This window comes from Miscanthus floridulus, chromosome 18, assembly GCF_019320115.1.
Source record: "Miscanthus floridulus cultivar M001 chromosome 18, ASM1932011v1, whole genome shotgun sequence".
Classification (NCBI taxonomy): Eukaryota; Viridiplantae; Streptophyta; class Magnoliopsida; order Poales; family Poaceae; genus Miscanthus; species Miscanthus floridulus.
In genome coordinates, this window is record NC_089597.1 from 103728490 (window position 1) to 103746131 (window position 17642).

Here is a 17642-nt window from a genome sequence, read left to right on the forward strand (position 1 = left end):
GGAACACAACAAGACGCACGCACAGATGATCGCTGTCCATCCTCATGACGTCAAGGGATATAGCAGTGGTCAGAAAGAGTTGGCTGGGCCAAAACAATACTACTACTCCTACAAAGAAACCAAATGAAAATTGCAGAGATAGATATTCAGCCTGTTCGTTTCGTCGTAAATGATCGTGGATTATTTATTGCTGGTTGGTTTGGTGAGAAAGAAAAATATTATTCTAATTTATAATCCACGATCGTATACGAGCGAGCAAACGTGATAATTATATCTTGACCACCTGAAAGCCTAGCACTAGCACTAGCACCAAAAAAAAACTATAAAAAAATCGAGCAGAAAAAGACAGAGGAGATAGTAGTAGTAGATAGATGCAGCACCACCATGCCTGAGGTCTGAGGATGGTGGATGGAGGAGTGACAGACACACAGGTGACGGGCTTGGACTCCTGGCGGAACATCCGGACAGGTTACAGGTACAGGCCGCCTTTCCACGCCTCGTTCGCTAGATCGTTTCTATAACTTATAAGCTGGCTGATGCTATTTTGTTGTGAGAAAAAAAATATTGTATCATAACTGATAAGCATGACTGATACGATCAAGCGAACATGGTGTAGCTAGCACCATTGCGAACGCCAGTAGGCAGCTAAATTTCTATTGGATTTTGGCCCGGCCCCATCATCATCGACCGATCCACTTGCTCATCGGTCATAGAAAGAAAGAAAGAAAACGACACGCGGGGGCTCCCCGTCGTCCTACTTGCTGAGCGGTGGATTCCCTATCTCGGCCTAGGATTGGCTGATGCAGATCCGCTAAGGCAGTCTCAATACTAATTTCACTTCCGAGAAACTCACTCATATTTTAAAAACAGTGCATAAAAGTTTCATCCTCATAAAACTCATGTCAGCGTATTTAATGCCCATGAAATCTTCAGTTTCGGCGTCGTCTGCCTGACAGACACGCCGGAGATCCTATGCTCCTTAACCTTGTCTCTTGCTTGCCTTACAACGGAAAAAAAGGAACCAGGGGCAGGGGGTGAGATTTTAGGTTCGTGAAACGGACTGACACTGCGTCTCGTGCGTGGAAAAATCTACCTCTTTTTTTTTTTGCAGCTTCTTCTCCTGCTGCTGCTATGTGCACACTGAATTTATGATGCGAAGATTTTTTCCGGAGCAACTTGCAGAGCGCCATCATCTTCGGTTAGGTTGTCTTTAGAATGCTGCTCTACAACTTGACAACTTTCATAAAGTTTCTTCGGTTCATACCAGAAAAGAAAGAAACGAATACAGAGAGCATCAAGATTTTTTTTTTGGCTATAGTAGAAAGCTAAAATCTTGTCTGAATTTTGTTCAGTAACTAATTGTGCAAATGTGGAAACATAACATGGTACCTATGCCCCATCTTCGTCGTTGATTAATTGGAAGATACCTTTAATAACAGGTTTGCGTTTTGCGTACAGATTGGTACATATTCGGCTCCAAAATGGCACCACAATATCTTATACAACTAGCTAGCATAGTAGCATAGTACATTTGGGCCAACACAAAAGAGAAAGGAAGGAAGAAGAGGAGGTGAACCATGCAAAAATGATGTATCTATATGCAACGCAAAAGCCCTAGGACAAAGTGCAAATTCTCATGCCACAAAAAAAAATTGTATAATCGGGTAATCACAAAAAAAAACAGAAATTCAGGTGAATGCATAATCAGTAATCACAAAAAGAAAAAAAAAGAAATTCAGGTGAATGCATCTTGGACCATGTAGAAATGTGATCGCGAGGAACGCATTGTCCTTTATGAAAAATGCTTAAGTCAATTTTTTTTTTTTGTTGAATAAAATAGCTATCACGACATACACATGCATGCTGTGGAAACTGGAACAGTGCGAGCCATAAACAGCATGTTTGAAAGCCAACAACACATGCTTCTGCTTTCTAGAATAACAGTCATCAGTAATATACATAGTCCTGTCAGGTACCTGTATGTGACGGTGCACCTGTTGAGTACGTGTTAGAAAAAATAGGCATGGCTACCACACATCCATCCAATCCACTTGACGAACGAACAAGACGGTACGTACCTGGGGCCCAACTGCCCAAGGTGCTATTGCGCAAGCACAAATGGTATCATTGTCATCGTGGACATTAATTAAATAGATAAAATCACAAGAGATTATCCAAAACGCATGGAGTTCATGCATGTCCGTGGCAAGGAAAAAGATACAAGCCGAAGAAAAGAGCCCACTCGATCTCCTATTATTATTTTTGGAAAAGAAAGGTAAGATGAAACAGGCGCCTTGGTCATTAAGCACTACGGTCCTTGTCAGTCGTCACCCTGGGTGGCCATCTTCCACAAGCCACAGTGTACCTATCGGACGGCCTGTATTGCTCGGCGCGCGTGGGAATCCCTTTTCCACTTCTTTTTCTCCGCCTTCCCGTTTCGTTTTATTCTTTTTTTTTCTGGAACAACCCTCTACAAAATCCTCATATTATAAAACGGACCCTGCTCCAATATACTCACAGTACTTGCATTATTCACGGGCGTTAGAGGTACGCATACACCTCAGTATTTTTCTCTCACAACAACCCGTTAGCTGGTCTGAAACTTGGTTGAAACCGATTGAAAAACACTGTTCCGGCTGAATTGTTGTGAGAGAAAAATACTGTTCTGACTAAAAAAAAGAAGCCAAACAAGCCGAATATAAGGTAAACCGAACAGGGCCATATATCTAGAGTCGTAGTAATAAATTGCAGAAATCACATTCATTCACGAATAATGAGTCTGTTGTATTTTTTTAAACAGTGGAACAAGGTTCAACCTCTACCACCGTACGAGTCTTAACGATTTGCAGCTTGTTCGTTTGGTCGTAAATGATCGTAAATTTTCAGCCAGAATAATATTTTTCTCTTATATCAAACCAGCTAGCAGTAATAATCCATGATCGTATATGATCCGAACAGGCTGTTGATTTGTCCATGCATTTCCTAAACGCACCGGCCCAAACAAATCCACCAGAGTGTGGGGGATCAAACACTTTACCCAGATGTTCACAAACTTTACAGGCCAAAGACATTCAAGAATTCTCAGGATACAAAGAACTCAAAATCAGACGGCTGATGTGCTAGGTAGGCAAGCTTTTCTAGAATCTCAGCCTACATCTTCCAGCTTGGCTTGTGGTTGCACAAATATTGCTCATGTAATCCAGTGCCCGATTCAAGAGGCACTTCCATCTGTAGCCTTGAACTCTGTAAGGCTTCCATCAGCTGTTTGCTGTTGAAATAAAGTTGTTTCTTGCCCAAAAAAAAAACAATTTGATTTGTCCCGCCGCTGGCCGGGGAATGATAATTTCATTTATGACGAAACGAAAAGGAATCAGGTGGAGAATTCAGCAACTACGTCAAAGGATGGGCGTGGGGCTGGAAAAAAAGAGATTTCTTTTTGGGAGCCTCTAATTAGCTATATATCGCAGGAAAGAGGCGTCGACACGTCTCCTACGCAAACCAAACCGCCTTACATCGGCGGCCACCGTTCCATGACTTCCATCCACCCGCATTTTTCTTCCTCTCGATCGCCGCCCTGTGTCAAGGAAAAAGAGAGAGGGAGGAGATATTATATTTATATATATATATATATATAATATAATATAATAATTTTCGCTTTCGCTGCTGCGATATATACTTTGAGACGAGACGACGACGACACCGACGAGAATTCTTGGATTTCCAGAAGCCCCGAATCGGCGAATCATCCCCTCCTCATCTCTCCCCGTCCAGCCGTCGTCCTCCTCTCCTCCCTTATCGACGATCCGGACCAGTCGCTGAATTCTTCTTCGTTCCCCTCCTCTCCTCTCCGCCGTCGCCGTCCTACCCGGCCTCCTGTGAAGCAGGTAACGATTGATATGATAGGATAGATTACTGTTATTAACCGCCCGGGCTGGGCCGGGGGCCCTCTCTTCTCCCTTCCATCACATCGTGGAAGTAAGGTTTATCTCGATCGATCCATCAGCTTCCTGCATTCATCTTCCCTGGCCGGGTTGCTTCTTCCCTTTCCTAGTTGAAAGATGCCTTTTGCAATCTGTTCTGCAGGACGGGGTTGAGTTGCACGAGCTCAAGTCAAGGCTATATAGAGAGGAGAGACGTACATCAGTTGTAGCTCTGGAGGAACCGATACCAATGGTAAAGTAAAATTCTCTTCATTTTTTGCAATTGATGCTTGTTGATTTGCCAGATGCTTTTTTGCATGCGTATAGGTGTAGATCGACGAGATTGATGAGCTGCTGATCACCATCAGTATACACAGGTGTAGCTTAATTTTACACATGTAGTAGTAGTATTATGCGTATATATATAGAGAGAGAGAGAGAGAGAACGAACTTGCATTTGATTTGGAGGAGACGACGTCAGACGACGACGACGGCGATGATTTGTGATTGATGGATTAGTGGTGGTGCTGCTGCAGGTGATGGTGAGCGTGGCGAGCCCGAGCCCGATGGTGCGGTCGGAGGAGGACCTGGGCCCGCCGTGGCTGCGGCCGCTGCTGGGCACGAGCTTCTTTGTGCCGTGCCGGCTGCACCCGGAGCTGGGCAAGAACGAGTGCAACCTCTTCTGCCTCGGCTGCACCGGCGACGCCCTCTGCGCCTACTGCCTACCGGCGCACCGCGACCACCACGTCGTCCAGGTCAGTCAGCTAGCTACTCTACTAGCGATATATGGTGGTGCACTTCTCCTTCGTCGCGGCCGCCGCCGCCGCTGCCGTTGACATACACGAACACATCATGATTCATGACATATATATGAAATATGGGCATGCAGATCCGGCGTTCGTCGTACCACAACGTGATCCGGGTGTCGGAGGTGGGGAAGCTGATCGACATCTCGCACGTGCAGACGTACGTGATCAACAGCGCCAAGATCGTGTTCCTCAACGGCCGCCCGCAGGCCAGGCCCGGCAAGGGCGTCACCAACACCTGCGAGATCTGCTGCCGGAGCCTCCCGGACTCCTTCCGATTCTGCTCCCTCGGATGCAAGGTACGGTGCAAATTCAATTCATTCCGTCGTCTTTCTCCTCCCTACCTTCTCCTTCTCTCCGCTCTCTCTCTCTCTCTCTCTCTCTCTCTCTCTCTCTCTCTCTCTCTCTCTCTCTCTCTCTCAAAGGCTGTAGTACGAGTAGCGGGCTAGCGGCATTTTTGTCCGAGGCTCGGTATGGACCAACGCCACCAGGGGATCGGACGGCACCCCACCGCACAGCAACGGCAGCTCGTGCGCGTCCTACCACAACCTGGAGGCATCGGAAAGCAGACGAATCCTACCGCAGAAGCGGAAAGGGATCGGAGGCAGCGGACTGGGGTCTATGTTGCGGTTGTTGCCAAGCATCAAGCTCTTGACACCCTCCAAATTTTTAAGCATTGTACGTTGGCCTATGGCCTCGATCTACCTCGGTTAACCACCGATGGCTACCTGCATTGGCCGCCGCCGGCCTTGCAAGGGAAGAACCTGGAACCGTCACTCAAGACCGAATGCCGTGGCACATTTTAGTTGGACCATGCGAATTCGCTGCAAAATTGAGCACAAGAGTTGTCGTTTACTAAAACACAAGGATTCACTGATGAAAAATAATGAAGATAGCTAATCAAGCACACGCACCTATTAATATTCCACAGCAACGCATCAGGTCCTAATTAAGAAAACATTCTAAAGCATGCCCCTCGTGGATAGTGGCTATTTTGATACTACATTAATTTGTGCTGGGGAAGATACAGCCGGTATCTTTCTCATAACGTAACCATATAGCCTTATTAGGAACTAATAAAGACACTCGATCGAGGCGGCCTAACATTTGTTCGTGGTCCCTCGAGAAAAGGTAGCAGTTGATGTGATCACATTTTGGCTCCATATATCTGCATTCTCGAATTGTTTTGCCTTGAAAATTCTTGGTTTCCAAAAGGTTATTTTGTTCCCCACCATGTCATGTTCATGGATACAGTATATGGGGAAAACTTGCACGGTGAGTTTCTTCTTCTTATTTTCTGTGTGGCATTCTACGGATATGTCTCAATCATTGCCCTTTGAACTTTGGGTGGGGTGCGTTGGTACGTGTGCTGCCGTTAAATGCAGCCAAATTGAACGGGTCCAGATAATATAGCCCATTTTCGTCAGCCAAATTGAATGGGTCTAGATATCTCCCATTATAGTCCATCTTCGTCAAGTATCTTGTTTGTTTGATCGTTTATGTGACTTATAAGTCGGCTGATTCTCTTTCGTTGTAAAAGAAAAATACTTATTATAACTAATAAGCATGGCTTATACGATCAAGCGAACAGGGTGACATTGTTGCTCCAAATAGAGACCACCACCGGGTACACATTTGGTAGCTTTGTTGAGGTGAGCGATAGCTCAGAAGCTGGGCAAGCTTGCTGTCTTGCTGATTTCAGCTATACCCAGCTTGCAACTGCAGCACATTTGATTCTCCTGTCCAGTTCTTGTTTTTTTTTCTGCGTGGCTGCTATTTTGCTGCTGAAGGCTAGTGGAATCGGCTCTCCCTCAAAAGCAATATTTCTCTGGCCCAGCGCAGCTATGTAGCCCCCAAAGCAAGATTTTTTTTAAGGTCCCAAACACCTAGCCTCACCATCAACTAGAATTTTTCACATTGCATTTGCTAGAATGTTTGAGCCAAAACGCTTGAGTTGATAAGAAAATGTGGGAAATTAACTTATACTTCAACACATGCACAAACTATATTAGGCCTCAAACATGGAAATTGGAGTTGGCTGTAATATTTTATTCAATCGCGTCTACCAGGAGACTCGAGACTTCGGGCCCTAAATATTGGGAGTTCAACCCAAAAGCTTCTTACAGGGAAAGCTTAGACAAACACAATGGAGCTCAAATCACAATCACACAAAAAAATGATTAACCACAGCATCTCACCCAAATGCAGCAAGTAAGAAACTAATCTGGCCTCGATAATTTAAGCTATATATGTCTGTCTAACTGTTGCACTAGGCACTATCTATAAAGTTTCCCTAGGAGTTGAAGCTCTCACTGTTCTAGTTTAGGATAAAGCTGCTTTCAGGGGGAGTAGGTAGACTTGATACATCATATGCTTAGGATCTTCCTATCGCGAATGCACTTCTTTTTCGTTTTCTTTTTTCAGCAGACCGAATCATCCAGTTAACCTTCTATCACTTAGAAAGGATAGAAAGAGTGTGTGCGTTATTTGGATAAAGTTGACTTCCCTGCCGGCAGTGATGTTCTACCGAATCACCTTGTTTGCTTGTCGGGATTGGGTATATATATTGAGCTATCAGGTATGGTTATGTTGATCGTCCTTGCAAATTTTAATGGGATCAAACAAAGAGAAAATGACGATCCTTTAGTTTCAGATATTGTTCATTTATGCTATGCCTATTCAGTGTGGTTTAGGCTGATGGTCATGATTAATTAGCCAATTAGGTCACAGAATACCTAATTATTTCCTATATATAACACTTGAGATGCTTTAACTCTCCAAGAAAGTTGGAATAACTTATAATTTGGAATGGAGGGAGTAGCAAGGGGTAATGTCCAATTGTCGCTCTCATGATCTCATCAGTGTGTGAAGCCTTGTGTAAAAACATGCGCAGCAATACACCTATTGAAGGAGGTCATCTAACTAATAAGTAAATATGCAGTTCAGTTTGCAAGCTTTAGAAAGATTATATGAAGGCTAATCAATGTCAGTTGGAGTGTTGGTGTTAGAGTACGTCATGAGCCTATTGGGCCTGGGCTGACGGTATAGCCTGCTAGTGTTAGGATTAATTAGAGATAAGGGTCGCTTGCTTAAGGGTCAAGTAAGCCTTGCTTGGGAGTCAAGTAAACCTCTCTATATAAGGAGAGGAGATGTATTAATCTAATCAAACAAGAATTAAGAACGAAATCCCTTCCCTCTTGCTCAGCCGTGGGCAAGGCCCCCGGTCGGCCTCTGGCCTCCCTCGCAGCCCCCGCCGCCACAATTATGGTCGTGAACAGTACCCGCTTTACTGTAGCAACGCGGGTACTGTAGCCGCCTGTCGCCGCCTCTCCCTCAGCTCTCTCCCTCTCAATCCCAACAGCCACATAACAATCTGGTATCAAAGATCTCTGGTTCGATCATGTCCAGCCCTCTACCGAGTTCTTCCCACTCGTTGCCGCCGCACACCCACCCGCCGCCACCAGTGTCTTCGTCGGCGCTGCTGCCCCACAAAGCAGGCGCGCCGGCATTGGATGCGCTGGCGTCCTCAGGGGCGCTTGCGCCCTCTGCCCCGGCGCCGTCCGCCCTCGTCCTCACCCCGGAGCAGATGACGGCCGCAATCCTGAAATTAGGGTAGGCCGTGGTGGGCATCAGGGCATTCCTCGTTGGGCCCTATGCGCCCCAGCCGCAGCCGCCGCCGCCGCAACCGGCTGTGACCATCCTGCCAGCGGTGCTGCCGTATAGGATGCCCTACTCCAGCACGATGGGTGTTCCCATCCATCTCCTCCGGATGCCGCCTTCCCCATCGCCGACCCCATCTTATGCCCTGGCCCCGACAGTTGGGCCGGTGTATACGATGGCAACGTTCCCGGTGACCACGACGTTGGCTGCCCCAGCCCCTACCACAGGCGCCATGATCCACTACGGTGGGGCGGTACAACAACCCTCCTACACCGAGGGGTTTTCTATGGAGGCGTTGATGGCCCTCTACTCTACGGCGGCAACATGCAGCACCACCACGGCACCTCGTCGTCCGCAGCCTTTGCTCCAGAACTAGCCGCTCCGGGTGTTAGCCACGGTGCTCACCCTCCGCGCTTCTACAAGTTGGAGTTCTCGATGCCAGGTTCCGATGAGCCACTGCCGGATCCCTTCGCGGGGAAGATGCTTACCCGCCAGGTGTCGGATGTGGTGTGGCTGCAGGCTGCTACGCGCGGCCTCCTAGCACGTCGGCGGGTGCGGGAGATGCGCGATCTGCAACTGATTTAGCCCTACACCCCTTCGCAGCTCCTCCACGTTGCACTTCGCTGCGCGGAGGACCTCGATCTTGTCCGCTGCGTCGGGGATCTCGGGCATGCGGTTTCCCCCACGGGCGACGGGCATGCTATTTTCCCTGCGGGCGGCGGTTGGGGAGGCGCATCCCTCCACCTCGTTCTCCATCGAAAGCCCTCCGCTCTTCTCTGTGCGGTGCAGACCAGCAGCCGTCTGGCGGGGAGAAGGCATGGGGTCACCAGCGAGAGCGCACCTCGTAGCCCCGTCGCATTCTGCCACTGGCCGTCGCGAGGGCGCCTCCACTGGTCGCTGTTGCGACCACTTCCAGGTGGCCATACACATGCACCCCTTTAGTCTAGATGGGACCCAGGAGGTTGTACACATGCAGGTTTAGCGTGCGGATGGTGTCCACCTTATGTTCAGGAGTCAAAAATAAAGAGTCCCAGTCCATTTTAGGTTGAGAATAATAAAATAAGCCAAGATGTAAAAGGCTTGTTTTTAGGTGTTAGGAGTCGAGTCAGCGTTATAAGTTCGTTAGGTTGCAACTCGAGGGCGAGCTGCATGTCCAGGTGAGGTGTAGTGTTAGAGTACGTCATGAGCCTATTGGGTCTGGGCTGGCGGTATAGGCCGCTAGTGTTAGGGTTAATTAGAGATAAGAGTCGCTTGCTTAAGGGTCAAGTAAGCCTTGCTTGGGAGTCAAGTAAACCTCTCTATATAAAGAGATGAGATGTATTAATCAAATCAAGCAAGAATTAAGAAGGAAATCTATTCCCTCTTACGAGGCCCCCGGCCGGCCTCCGGCTTTCCTCGCTGCCCCAGCCGCCACAATTACGTCCATGAACCGTACTCATCTTACTGTAGCACCACGGATACCGTAGCCCGCCTGTCGTAGCCTCTCCCTCAGCTCTCTCTCCCTCTCAATCCTAGCAGCCACCTATCAGTTGGACAAGGAGTTGCATATAATATTGCTGTGCTCCCTGTTCGCACTTAGTGCAATGACGACAAATCCACGGGGATAATAATAACACGCTCCATCATGGAGGGTTTCCTTTTCTTTCTCTTTTTCACACGTCAGCTCACTTCACCGATTCCTTGGACAGCTACTCTTGTGGCCATGGAAATTTCATTCTCATTTCTTCTTCTTTGTGCTGCACTATGATAAACCAGTTATATATATTCATTCCCTCGTCGATGGATGGACGTGTGATTAATTTGTATAATTTACAGCTGGGAGGGATGCAGTGGGACCCGAGCCTGACGTTCGCCATACGGCCGAAGCGCGGGCAGGGCTCCGGCGACGACGGGTCCGGCTCCGACGACTCGTTCAGCCCCAAGAAGCCCCGGCGGATGGCCGGGTTCGACTTCGGCCGCTTCGAGCGGCCGGGCATCCGGTGGTCCGACGACGAGGGTAGCAGGTCCAACGACGGGCCGTTCACGCCCGGAACGCCGCCGATCAACCGGTGCAGGCCGTCCAGGAGGAAGGGCATCCCCCACCGCTCCCCGTTCTACGGTTAGCTAGTCTATAGCTACTCCAGTGCATGCAATGCAACACACAAGTCATCGATCAACCTTTAAAATAAACTCGATCTTCACCAGCACGATGCTGTGTGCCACTCATCAGCTGGTGTGAGCAGTGAATCAAGTGATCCAAAATCTGCTACTGGTAGTAGGTCACCATATACAGCTAGGTATATATATGTTTAGCTATAGCCTGTTACATATAGCTGTATACATGCATCCACAATAATGTAGGCGAAAGATATCTGTACATGCCACCAGTATATTGACAAAGGTTGTCAGTATGTGTAGACATGATCTGAAAGGAGATAGAAACATAGGTAGGGTTTGGACTTTATTAGGTTGGCTAGTAGTAGTAGTAGTCGAGATTGATATGTGAACAGGAACAAGCTAGCATCATGTATTTATCTCGGTGTTTGTAGTATTTGGCTGCTTGCCTTCACCACCCAATGCGTTTATTAGCGTTGTGGTGCGAAGCTAAACGTTTTTGCGTTAATCTCCTCCTTATAGGAGCTTAATATGTACATGTACAGACAGTGTATGTATGTATATGTCTGTGTACTAGCAGAAATTAATAAAGAAAGAAAAGGGGAAGAAATACCTTGTGGTGTGTATGTAACCTGCGATCTGCAAGAAAATGTCGGTAAATCTAGGCCGGTTCGGTTGGTATTAAAGTCGACTGAAACTGTTTTGTTGTGAGAAAAAAATACTGATAAGTCGACTGATTAGTTCAAGCGAACAGACCAATGCTAGAATTTTCTTGAGTTGAGCTCTGGTTTTCTTTTGGCACGATCAAATCGGCCGTACGCGCCTCTGTTAGGTATGTATTCTGGCTTTGGGCATCACCATCGTCCAGTACTCTATGTCACATCCCTGGAGTCGATGCCGAACAGGAAGAAAACGATGCTAGAGGCCTAGACCATTGACAATGCGAGTCTGAAGTCTGAACAGCGCTGCCTGTGTCACTGCCATTTCTTTTTCGGCGTTGGTTTCCTGTTCGTTTCGCTGACAGGCTGAAAAGGTTCGCTGATCTGTTATAAGATAAAAATATTGTACCGTAGCTGATAAGCCAGGCTGATAAGTTCAAGCAAACATGGCCTAGGCTCCCAGCGCGCTATGCTACTGCTCTCACACACAAGAAACAGGTGAGTGGCAGCTACTGCTCTGTCACACAAAATACAGGTGAATGGTGGTAAGCTGCAAGACCTTGTGTATGGCAGACAGAAATAGTGTGACATAGTCCCATTTTTTTAACTGTCTCGACCTTCTAGTACAAGCTCTAGTATCTGAACTCACGCACCAACACACTACACGTACGCTACCCACTCACTCACAACCCTAGTGCGTAAGCTAGACCTATATCCTATACCTAGGCTATGAAACACGACTGAGAGATCTCACAGTAGTGGCACGTCCGTGTGAGGGAATGTAAATTATTTAGGCCTCGTTCGGCAGCTTGGGATCCAATCCAGGAGATTATTCAATCCAGGCCAGGAATTAGTTGATCCACTTGCTGGCACTCATTCCAGGCCTGGGTTTAATTCCTCAGCAGAACCAATCCAGAGGCTCCAATTTGCTGTTCGGTTTGGCCAGGGATCCATCCAGGGCTGCTGACAGCATGTACACGTACATATCCAAGCATTTAACTAACACAACAGAATATGATCAGGCTTGGAACAATTCAAATTACCATGCAAAGCAAACCCAGCAGAAATTTCACAACCTGACAAACAAATATAAGTGCTTGTCATAAATAAATCCCATGTTTTGGGGTTCTTGATCTTCAAGTCTATCATCATGCTCTCATACATGTAGAGATAATGGGCAGCAACAATAGCAGAGTACCATAGATAAAGGACATGCTAGCTAGTGCCAAAAGTGACAAAAGGTGCACCAAAAGGCTGTCATGATCCACTCATGAAATTACAATCTTTTCTCACACAAACCATCACAAAGTGCACAAATCCAAAGCATAATTTAAACCAGTAGATAACTCGTTTAAGCCTACTCAAGTGACCACTTTGTCCAATCCAATGTTTCTTGATCATTGACTCATTTGCCTCCCTGAAAATGACAGAAAGTTTTTTTATAAATTACTGAATAATTGAACGAAAATGACTCACAATGTAGTCAATCAAAACATAATTGAATCAATATGTCAGTTTAAAAGCCTTGATTAGTTATGAAACTAATCGGTTCCTTCACAGGCTCTATCCCTATCTCTTGCAGTGGCTTCTCGACACGTCACTGTTTCCTTTCAGAAAGCCAAGCATCAAGATCACGGTAAAAGGACAATAATTTTCAAGCTAAATGACAGGAGCATATCTCAGCTTTCAACCTCACTATAAAAGGACAGCAGAATCGGCTAACAACAAACACAGCCCTAACGGGAAATGCATCTCTGCAGTCCAAATCCTCTTACTAGCAACTCAGTTGTCAAAATGTTCTCATCTCTAAGGGTTGCACAGAACTAGAAAGTATTTCTTCTTTCAGGTTTCTGAACATTTCTCTATGGAACATGGGCATCGTCACAAAAAAAACGACTAATTTTGTTCTTCTAACTGCCACCATATATTATTTAATTGACACCAAGATCATTGTGTTCTTCTAATAGCCGTTCCTATATTATAGTCAGCATCTCATTTGAGAATGCAAATGCAAGGATGTATTTTGCATTATTGTGGGGAATTATCTAATATGGTACCTAAAGTTATGTGACTGACCAAGCTTAGAGAACTCAATGTAGAAGCATATAAATTTATAATCATATAGAAGCTTCTGAGGTGTACCTTCTGGAGTTGGTACCAGATCCCAAAAAGACAGAGGTTCACCTTCCCCAACTCCAAATGGTTCTGGAGGGATCTACAGGTAACAAGAAAAGGTATCTGTTAAGAAAAAAAAACACAAATCATTACTTACAAAAGTCATACATCTATACGTTTTAAACAAAATGAATTTCAAGGATCAAACAGGAGACTAGCATCTTCATGAATTAGCACAAGTGCACAGGCATGCAGCTGGGTACTGCTATTGCTGTCACACCATCAGAGTGGCAGCAACACATGAAAATATTTTACAAAGTACATATAAGTTCCACCAAATAAAGATGCACCATTGTTCCAAAAAAAGAAAGAAAGATTGTTAAGGTCTGATGTGACTACCCTTCTTTTAGACACATGATCAGGCAAACTGACTCTGTCACTGCAGGCCTTAACTAGTAAGATTGTTAAGGTCTGCTGAACATTGCTACATATGCACTATGCAGATTGCAGACCATCTAGACAGGGCCAATGCCATTTCATGGAACAGATAGATCAGCTCAGTAACAGCACATCATGACTTTAAAGTCAGTATTGCAGAGCATCAATCTTTTCTAAGTGCTCAGAAAGCTTATCTATATAAACATTAAAAAAAGAACAAATTCACTAAAATGTGTTCCTCTATTGATTGGAGAACACACACAACCAGTGAACGGAAAGTTTTCAACATAGCAGTGCTTCCTTTATTGTGAGGAGAGGTAGAGGTAGACCGAAATTGACATGAGGGGAGATCATAAAAAGATATTTGAAAGCTTGGGATATACCTAGAGATCTATGTTTGAATAGGAGTGCTTGAAAAGCAACTATTGATGTGCCTGAACCGTGACTATGGGCTCTTGGTGGGTTACAACTCTAGCCTACCTCAACTTGTTTGGGACTGACAGGCTTTGTTGTTGTTGTTGTAATGCTTCCTTTATTGAAAAAAAAATGATTCTGCCATCTGCCATCTTGTTTGGGCAAAATCTTAAGTGCAAACATCTATAGAACTAGTGAACCACGCACTGCTACTCTCCTGTAAGTACTTTCAGTTTTTAGTGTGTTGCTAAAGGCACTCATCGGGCTTCAAATCTTGTGGCCGCAATTTACATGCGCACAACACAAGTGCTTATCCATGGCTAGCAAATGGTGGGAAACAGACTGGCCATCCCGACTCACTGTCAAATGTATATCAACATGTGAGCCGCAGTGCAGTACAGTCAAGAACAGCAGTAGCAGTAGGTGAGATCACAGACCAGAGATTCAGAGCCATCAAATGGAAGTACTGTTCCCCAACGCGCAGGGAGGGATTCGATCTTAGCAACCGGCCACCGCACTAGCTGATCGCCGTCCGGCGCGAGCTAACCTTCCTCGGGACTACCTGCATGTCGGCCAGTCCTTGCGGACGTCGGTGCTGGTGGAGTCCTACTCGTTGGCCCACCCGGCGCCCAACCCCAAGGATGCGGTGCTGCTTCGCCGGCGACGAGCGACGAGTGATGGATCTAGTGAGGATCAAGCGACGGAGCGCAGGAACCCTAGCGCTGGGGAGAGAAGAGGGCAAGGAAGACGAGGGCGATGCGTTACCGGCGAGAAGGCGTCGGAGAGCATGGGCCATGGGCGATGGATGGGAAGCGGTCGCCGTCGCCTCCCCACGCGATCGCCGCGTCGTCGCCTTCCGACTCGGCAGGATAGAATCCGGACATCCGAGGGTCCGTCTCCATTCCGGGCCGAGGAGGGGGTAAAAAGGCCCGGATTGAACTATTTTCATTCTGGCCACATCTAACCGAACGGCTATTCCTGGTCCAACCTGGCTTCGAACCAGGCCATGCCGATCCAGGCGGATCAGGCCACGATCCGGGCCATTCTGGGCCAAAACGAACGAGGCCTTATGGATCTATCGTTCCCGGGTGAGACACCCTGGTCGAAGCCAGGCTTGGATGGCGGGCGGGCAGGACGCACACCAGCGATCCTGCATTTGGGTGCGAAGAAGGGTAGCGTTCTGCTTCCATCAGGAAAGTTACCCGGCCAGAATATTCTAGTTGGGCCATCCTCCAGTATCCACAGATGGCAGGCCGTTGCGAGGCACAGCTGCATTCGGCGACAAAACAAAACCGTACGAAATGTCAGGGTGATGGGGACAAAACTTGCTCCACACAATTCCAGCGATGTACGGAGCACCCCGTTCACACAGCAGTCTCAGTTGAAGGACGAATTTAAGACTGACGAATTCTTATTTCGTATTCTATCTACGTGCAGAAACAATTCATTTACTTTTAATAAATCTCCCCCCCCCCCCCCCCCCCCCCCCCGCGTCTAATATGGCGTGTCACGTTCTAGAATCCATGCTGCGTACAATTGTTAGTTTGATTTGAAACCAAGAAAGAAAACTTGCTCCACACAATTCCAGCGATGTACGGAGCACCCCATTCGGCTGGTAAGGTCCCGGTTTGTTTCAGCTTGTTTCAGCTTATTCTCTCTTACAGAATACTATTCAATCATCCAAAACCATCCAAAATCTACTATTGAACTCACCATCCGAACACCCTGTGGCCCTCCCAGAGTGCCTTGACAAGGGGTAGGGAAAAAGGCGCGCAACGCAACGCAAGCGGTTCCCGGGCGGGTCAGGCAGCCACCGGAGCCGCTCGCGTCGCCGTCCCGGTGTTCCACCCACCAGCTTTTTCAGCAGGACGAGCGCGACAGCGTCAGAACTCAGAATGCGCGCGTCGGTGCCTGCCACCGGCGCGGCTCGGCGGGCGGCGGAAGCGTTTCTAGCAGCGGGCGTTGGCCTGGGTGAGGATGGAACTGAACCGGGTTTACTAATCGGCGTAGCAACGACGCGGTTCCGGCGGCGGCCACCGGGAACCGACGGCGGAGGACGAGGGGAACTCTCTGCTACAGCCAAGTGCGCGGCTCCAAAAAAAATATACGTATGGTGGTGCAGTTGCTGGACGGCGACTGGCCTTGTCTGTGTGTTTCGTCGATCTGTTCTCTAGCCTTCGTTGCGATGAAGCCGTGTGATTTTTTTTTTAGCAACATCAAGCCGTTCGATGGGACGTCACCATCATCTTGAGGCCTTGTTTAGATTACCCCAAAATTCCAAGTTTTTTCACTCTCTCTCCATCACATCAATTTTTAGCCACTTGCATGGAGCATTAAATGTAGGTAAAAAAAAAAACTAATTGCACAGTTTAGTTGGAAATCACGAGATGAATCTTTTGAACTTAGTTGGTCCACGATTGGACAATATTTACCAAATAAGACGAAAGTGCTACTATTCATCGGGTTGAAATTTTTCTCAATCTAAACAAGGCCTGAGTTCTGTTCGTTCGAATATAATAGTAGTACGTACTATCTGTTCTGACGGCGCGACACCTTGGGCCGGCGATCGCCTAGGCCCAGGCCTGGAGGGGGACATCAGCCGATCTACACGGAGCCCATATATACCATGGCTAGTTTTTCTCAAACGAAGGCAGCACGCCAGCACCTTGCCGCACAGCCCACGGGAGGGAAAACGATTGGTTTTCTCGAGTCTGGACTCTCTACTTCCAATGACGCCACGACGATTGGGGACCTGCGCATGCTACATACTCCCTCCATCTAAAATAAATACCTTTCTAATATTTTCTAAACAGATTAAAGATGGTAGCAAAAGCAGCATGTATTCTTATCTTCTTTTCTTTCCTGAAGAACATCTTCTAGATTTGGTAGTAGTTATTATCATATGCAATGTACCCGTAATTAGCTTTCGCAGAATATGACCTATTTTACTAAGTTTGGGCCATGGAGTTAACTAATCAATAAATAATAAATAAAGGTATATAGTGGCCAGATGCCTTATCATCATGCGGCACAACTGTAGAGTAGGTCACTGGAATCAATCAGGTGAGAAAAGTTTGAGTTAAAAGGAAGAATATTTGGGTAAAAAGGTACCCATTACCTACTTACGCAAGGAGAATATCAGGAATGCATGGCGCGTAAAATTTCTAGAATTGATACTTCTATGTCAGTGTAGTCATATAAAACAAAAATAGACGTATTATTAATAATTAAAGCTGAAACGTCGAGATAACTTCGTCCATTTTACACTATCATTCTAATTTTTTTTTCTACACATGAAGGGTTTCTTTTTCTTTCTTTAGATCCCGGCCCACATGCACAGTCACAGCTAAGGGTCTGCTTGATCCCAATTTTAGATTTATAATAATACTAATATCTAGATTATATACACACGATTACAATATTCTGCATTGATAATGATCATAATAAACTTGTATTTCTGAATTATATATAGATGTGGATTATTATTAATAGGAGTACCAATGACCTATATAATCTTAAAAAGAAACATGTTCGAG

General features: G+C 46.5%; 1 protein-coding gene across 6 annotated transcripts; it reads left to right on the forward strand.

Annotated features, from left to right (window-relative positions):
• The first annotated feature begins 3728 nt into the window (after positions 1 to 3728).
• LOC136520377 (protein RGF1 INDUCIBLE TRANSCRIPTION FACTOR 1-like) lies at positions 3729 to 11090 on the forward strand. Of its 6 annotated transcripts, XM_066513879.1 has the most exons (6): positions 3735 to 3884; positions 4084 to 4173; positions 4248 to 4297; positions 4457 to 4675; positions 4810 to 5025; positions 10202 to 11090. In XM_066513879.1, exons 4-6 carry the CDS (start codon positions 4460 to 4462, stop codon positions 10487 to 10489), a joined length of 720 nt encoding a protein of 239 aa, XP_066369976.1. In that variant the 5' UTR covers positions 3735 to 3884; positions 4084 to 4173; positions 4248 to 4297; positions 4457 to 4459; the 3' UTR covers positions 10490 to 11090. The 6 variants fall into 6 exon arrangements, with proteins under 6 accessions (XP_066369974.1, XP_066369973.1, XP_066369972.1 ...); XM_066513877.1 differs by having other exon boundaries at positions 3729 to 3980; positions 4084 to 4297; XM_066513876.1 differs by lacking the exon at positions 4248 to 4297 and having other exon boundaries at positions 3729 to 3980.
• The last annotated feature ends 6552 nt before the right edge of the window (positions 11091 to 17642 follow it).

What these genes read in the sequence shown, in the direction of transcription:
- LOC136520377 (XM_066513876.1), top strand. An exon ending in GCGACCACCACGTCGTCCAG is followed by an intron (nt 4,676 to 4,809) that starts GTCAGTCAGCTA and finishes ATGGGCATGCAG; the next exon opens with ATCCGGCGTTCGTCGTACCA. An exon ending in TCTGCTCCCTCGGATGCAAG is followed by an intron (nt 5,026 to 10,201) that starts GTACGGTGCAAA and finishes TATAATTTACAG; the next exon opens with CTGGGAGGGATGCAGTGGGA.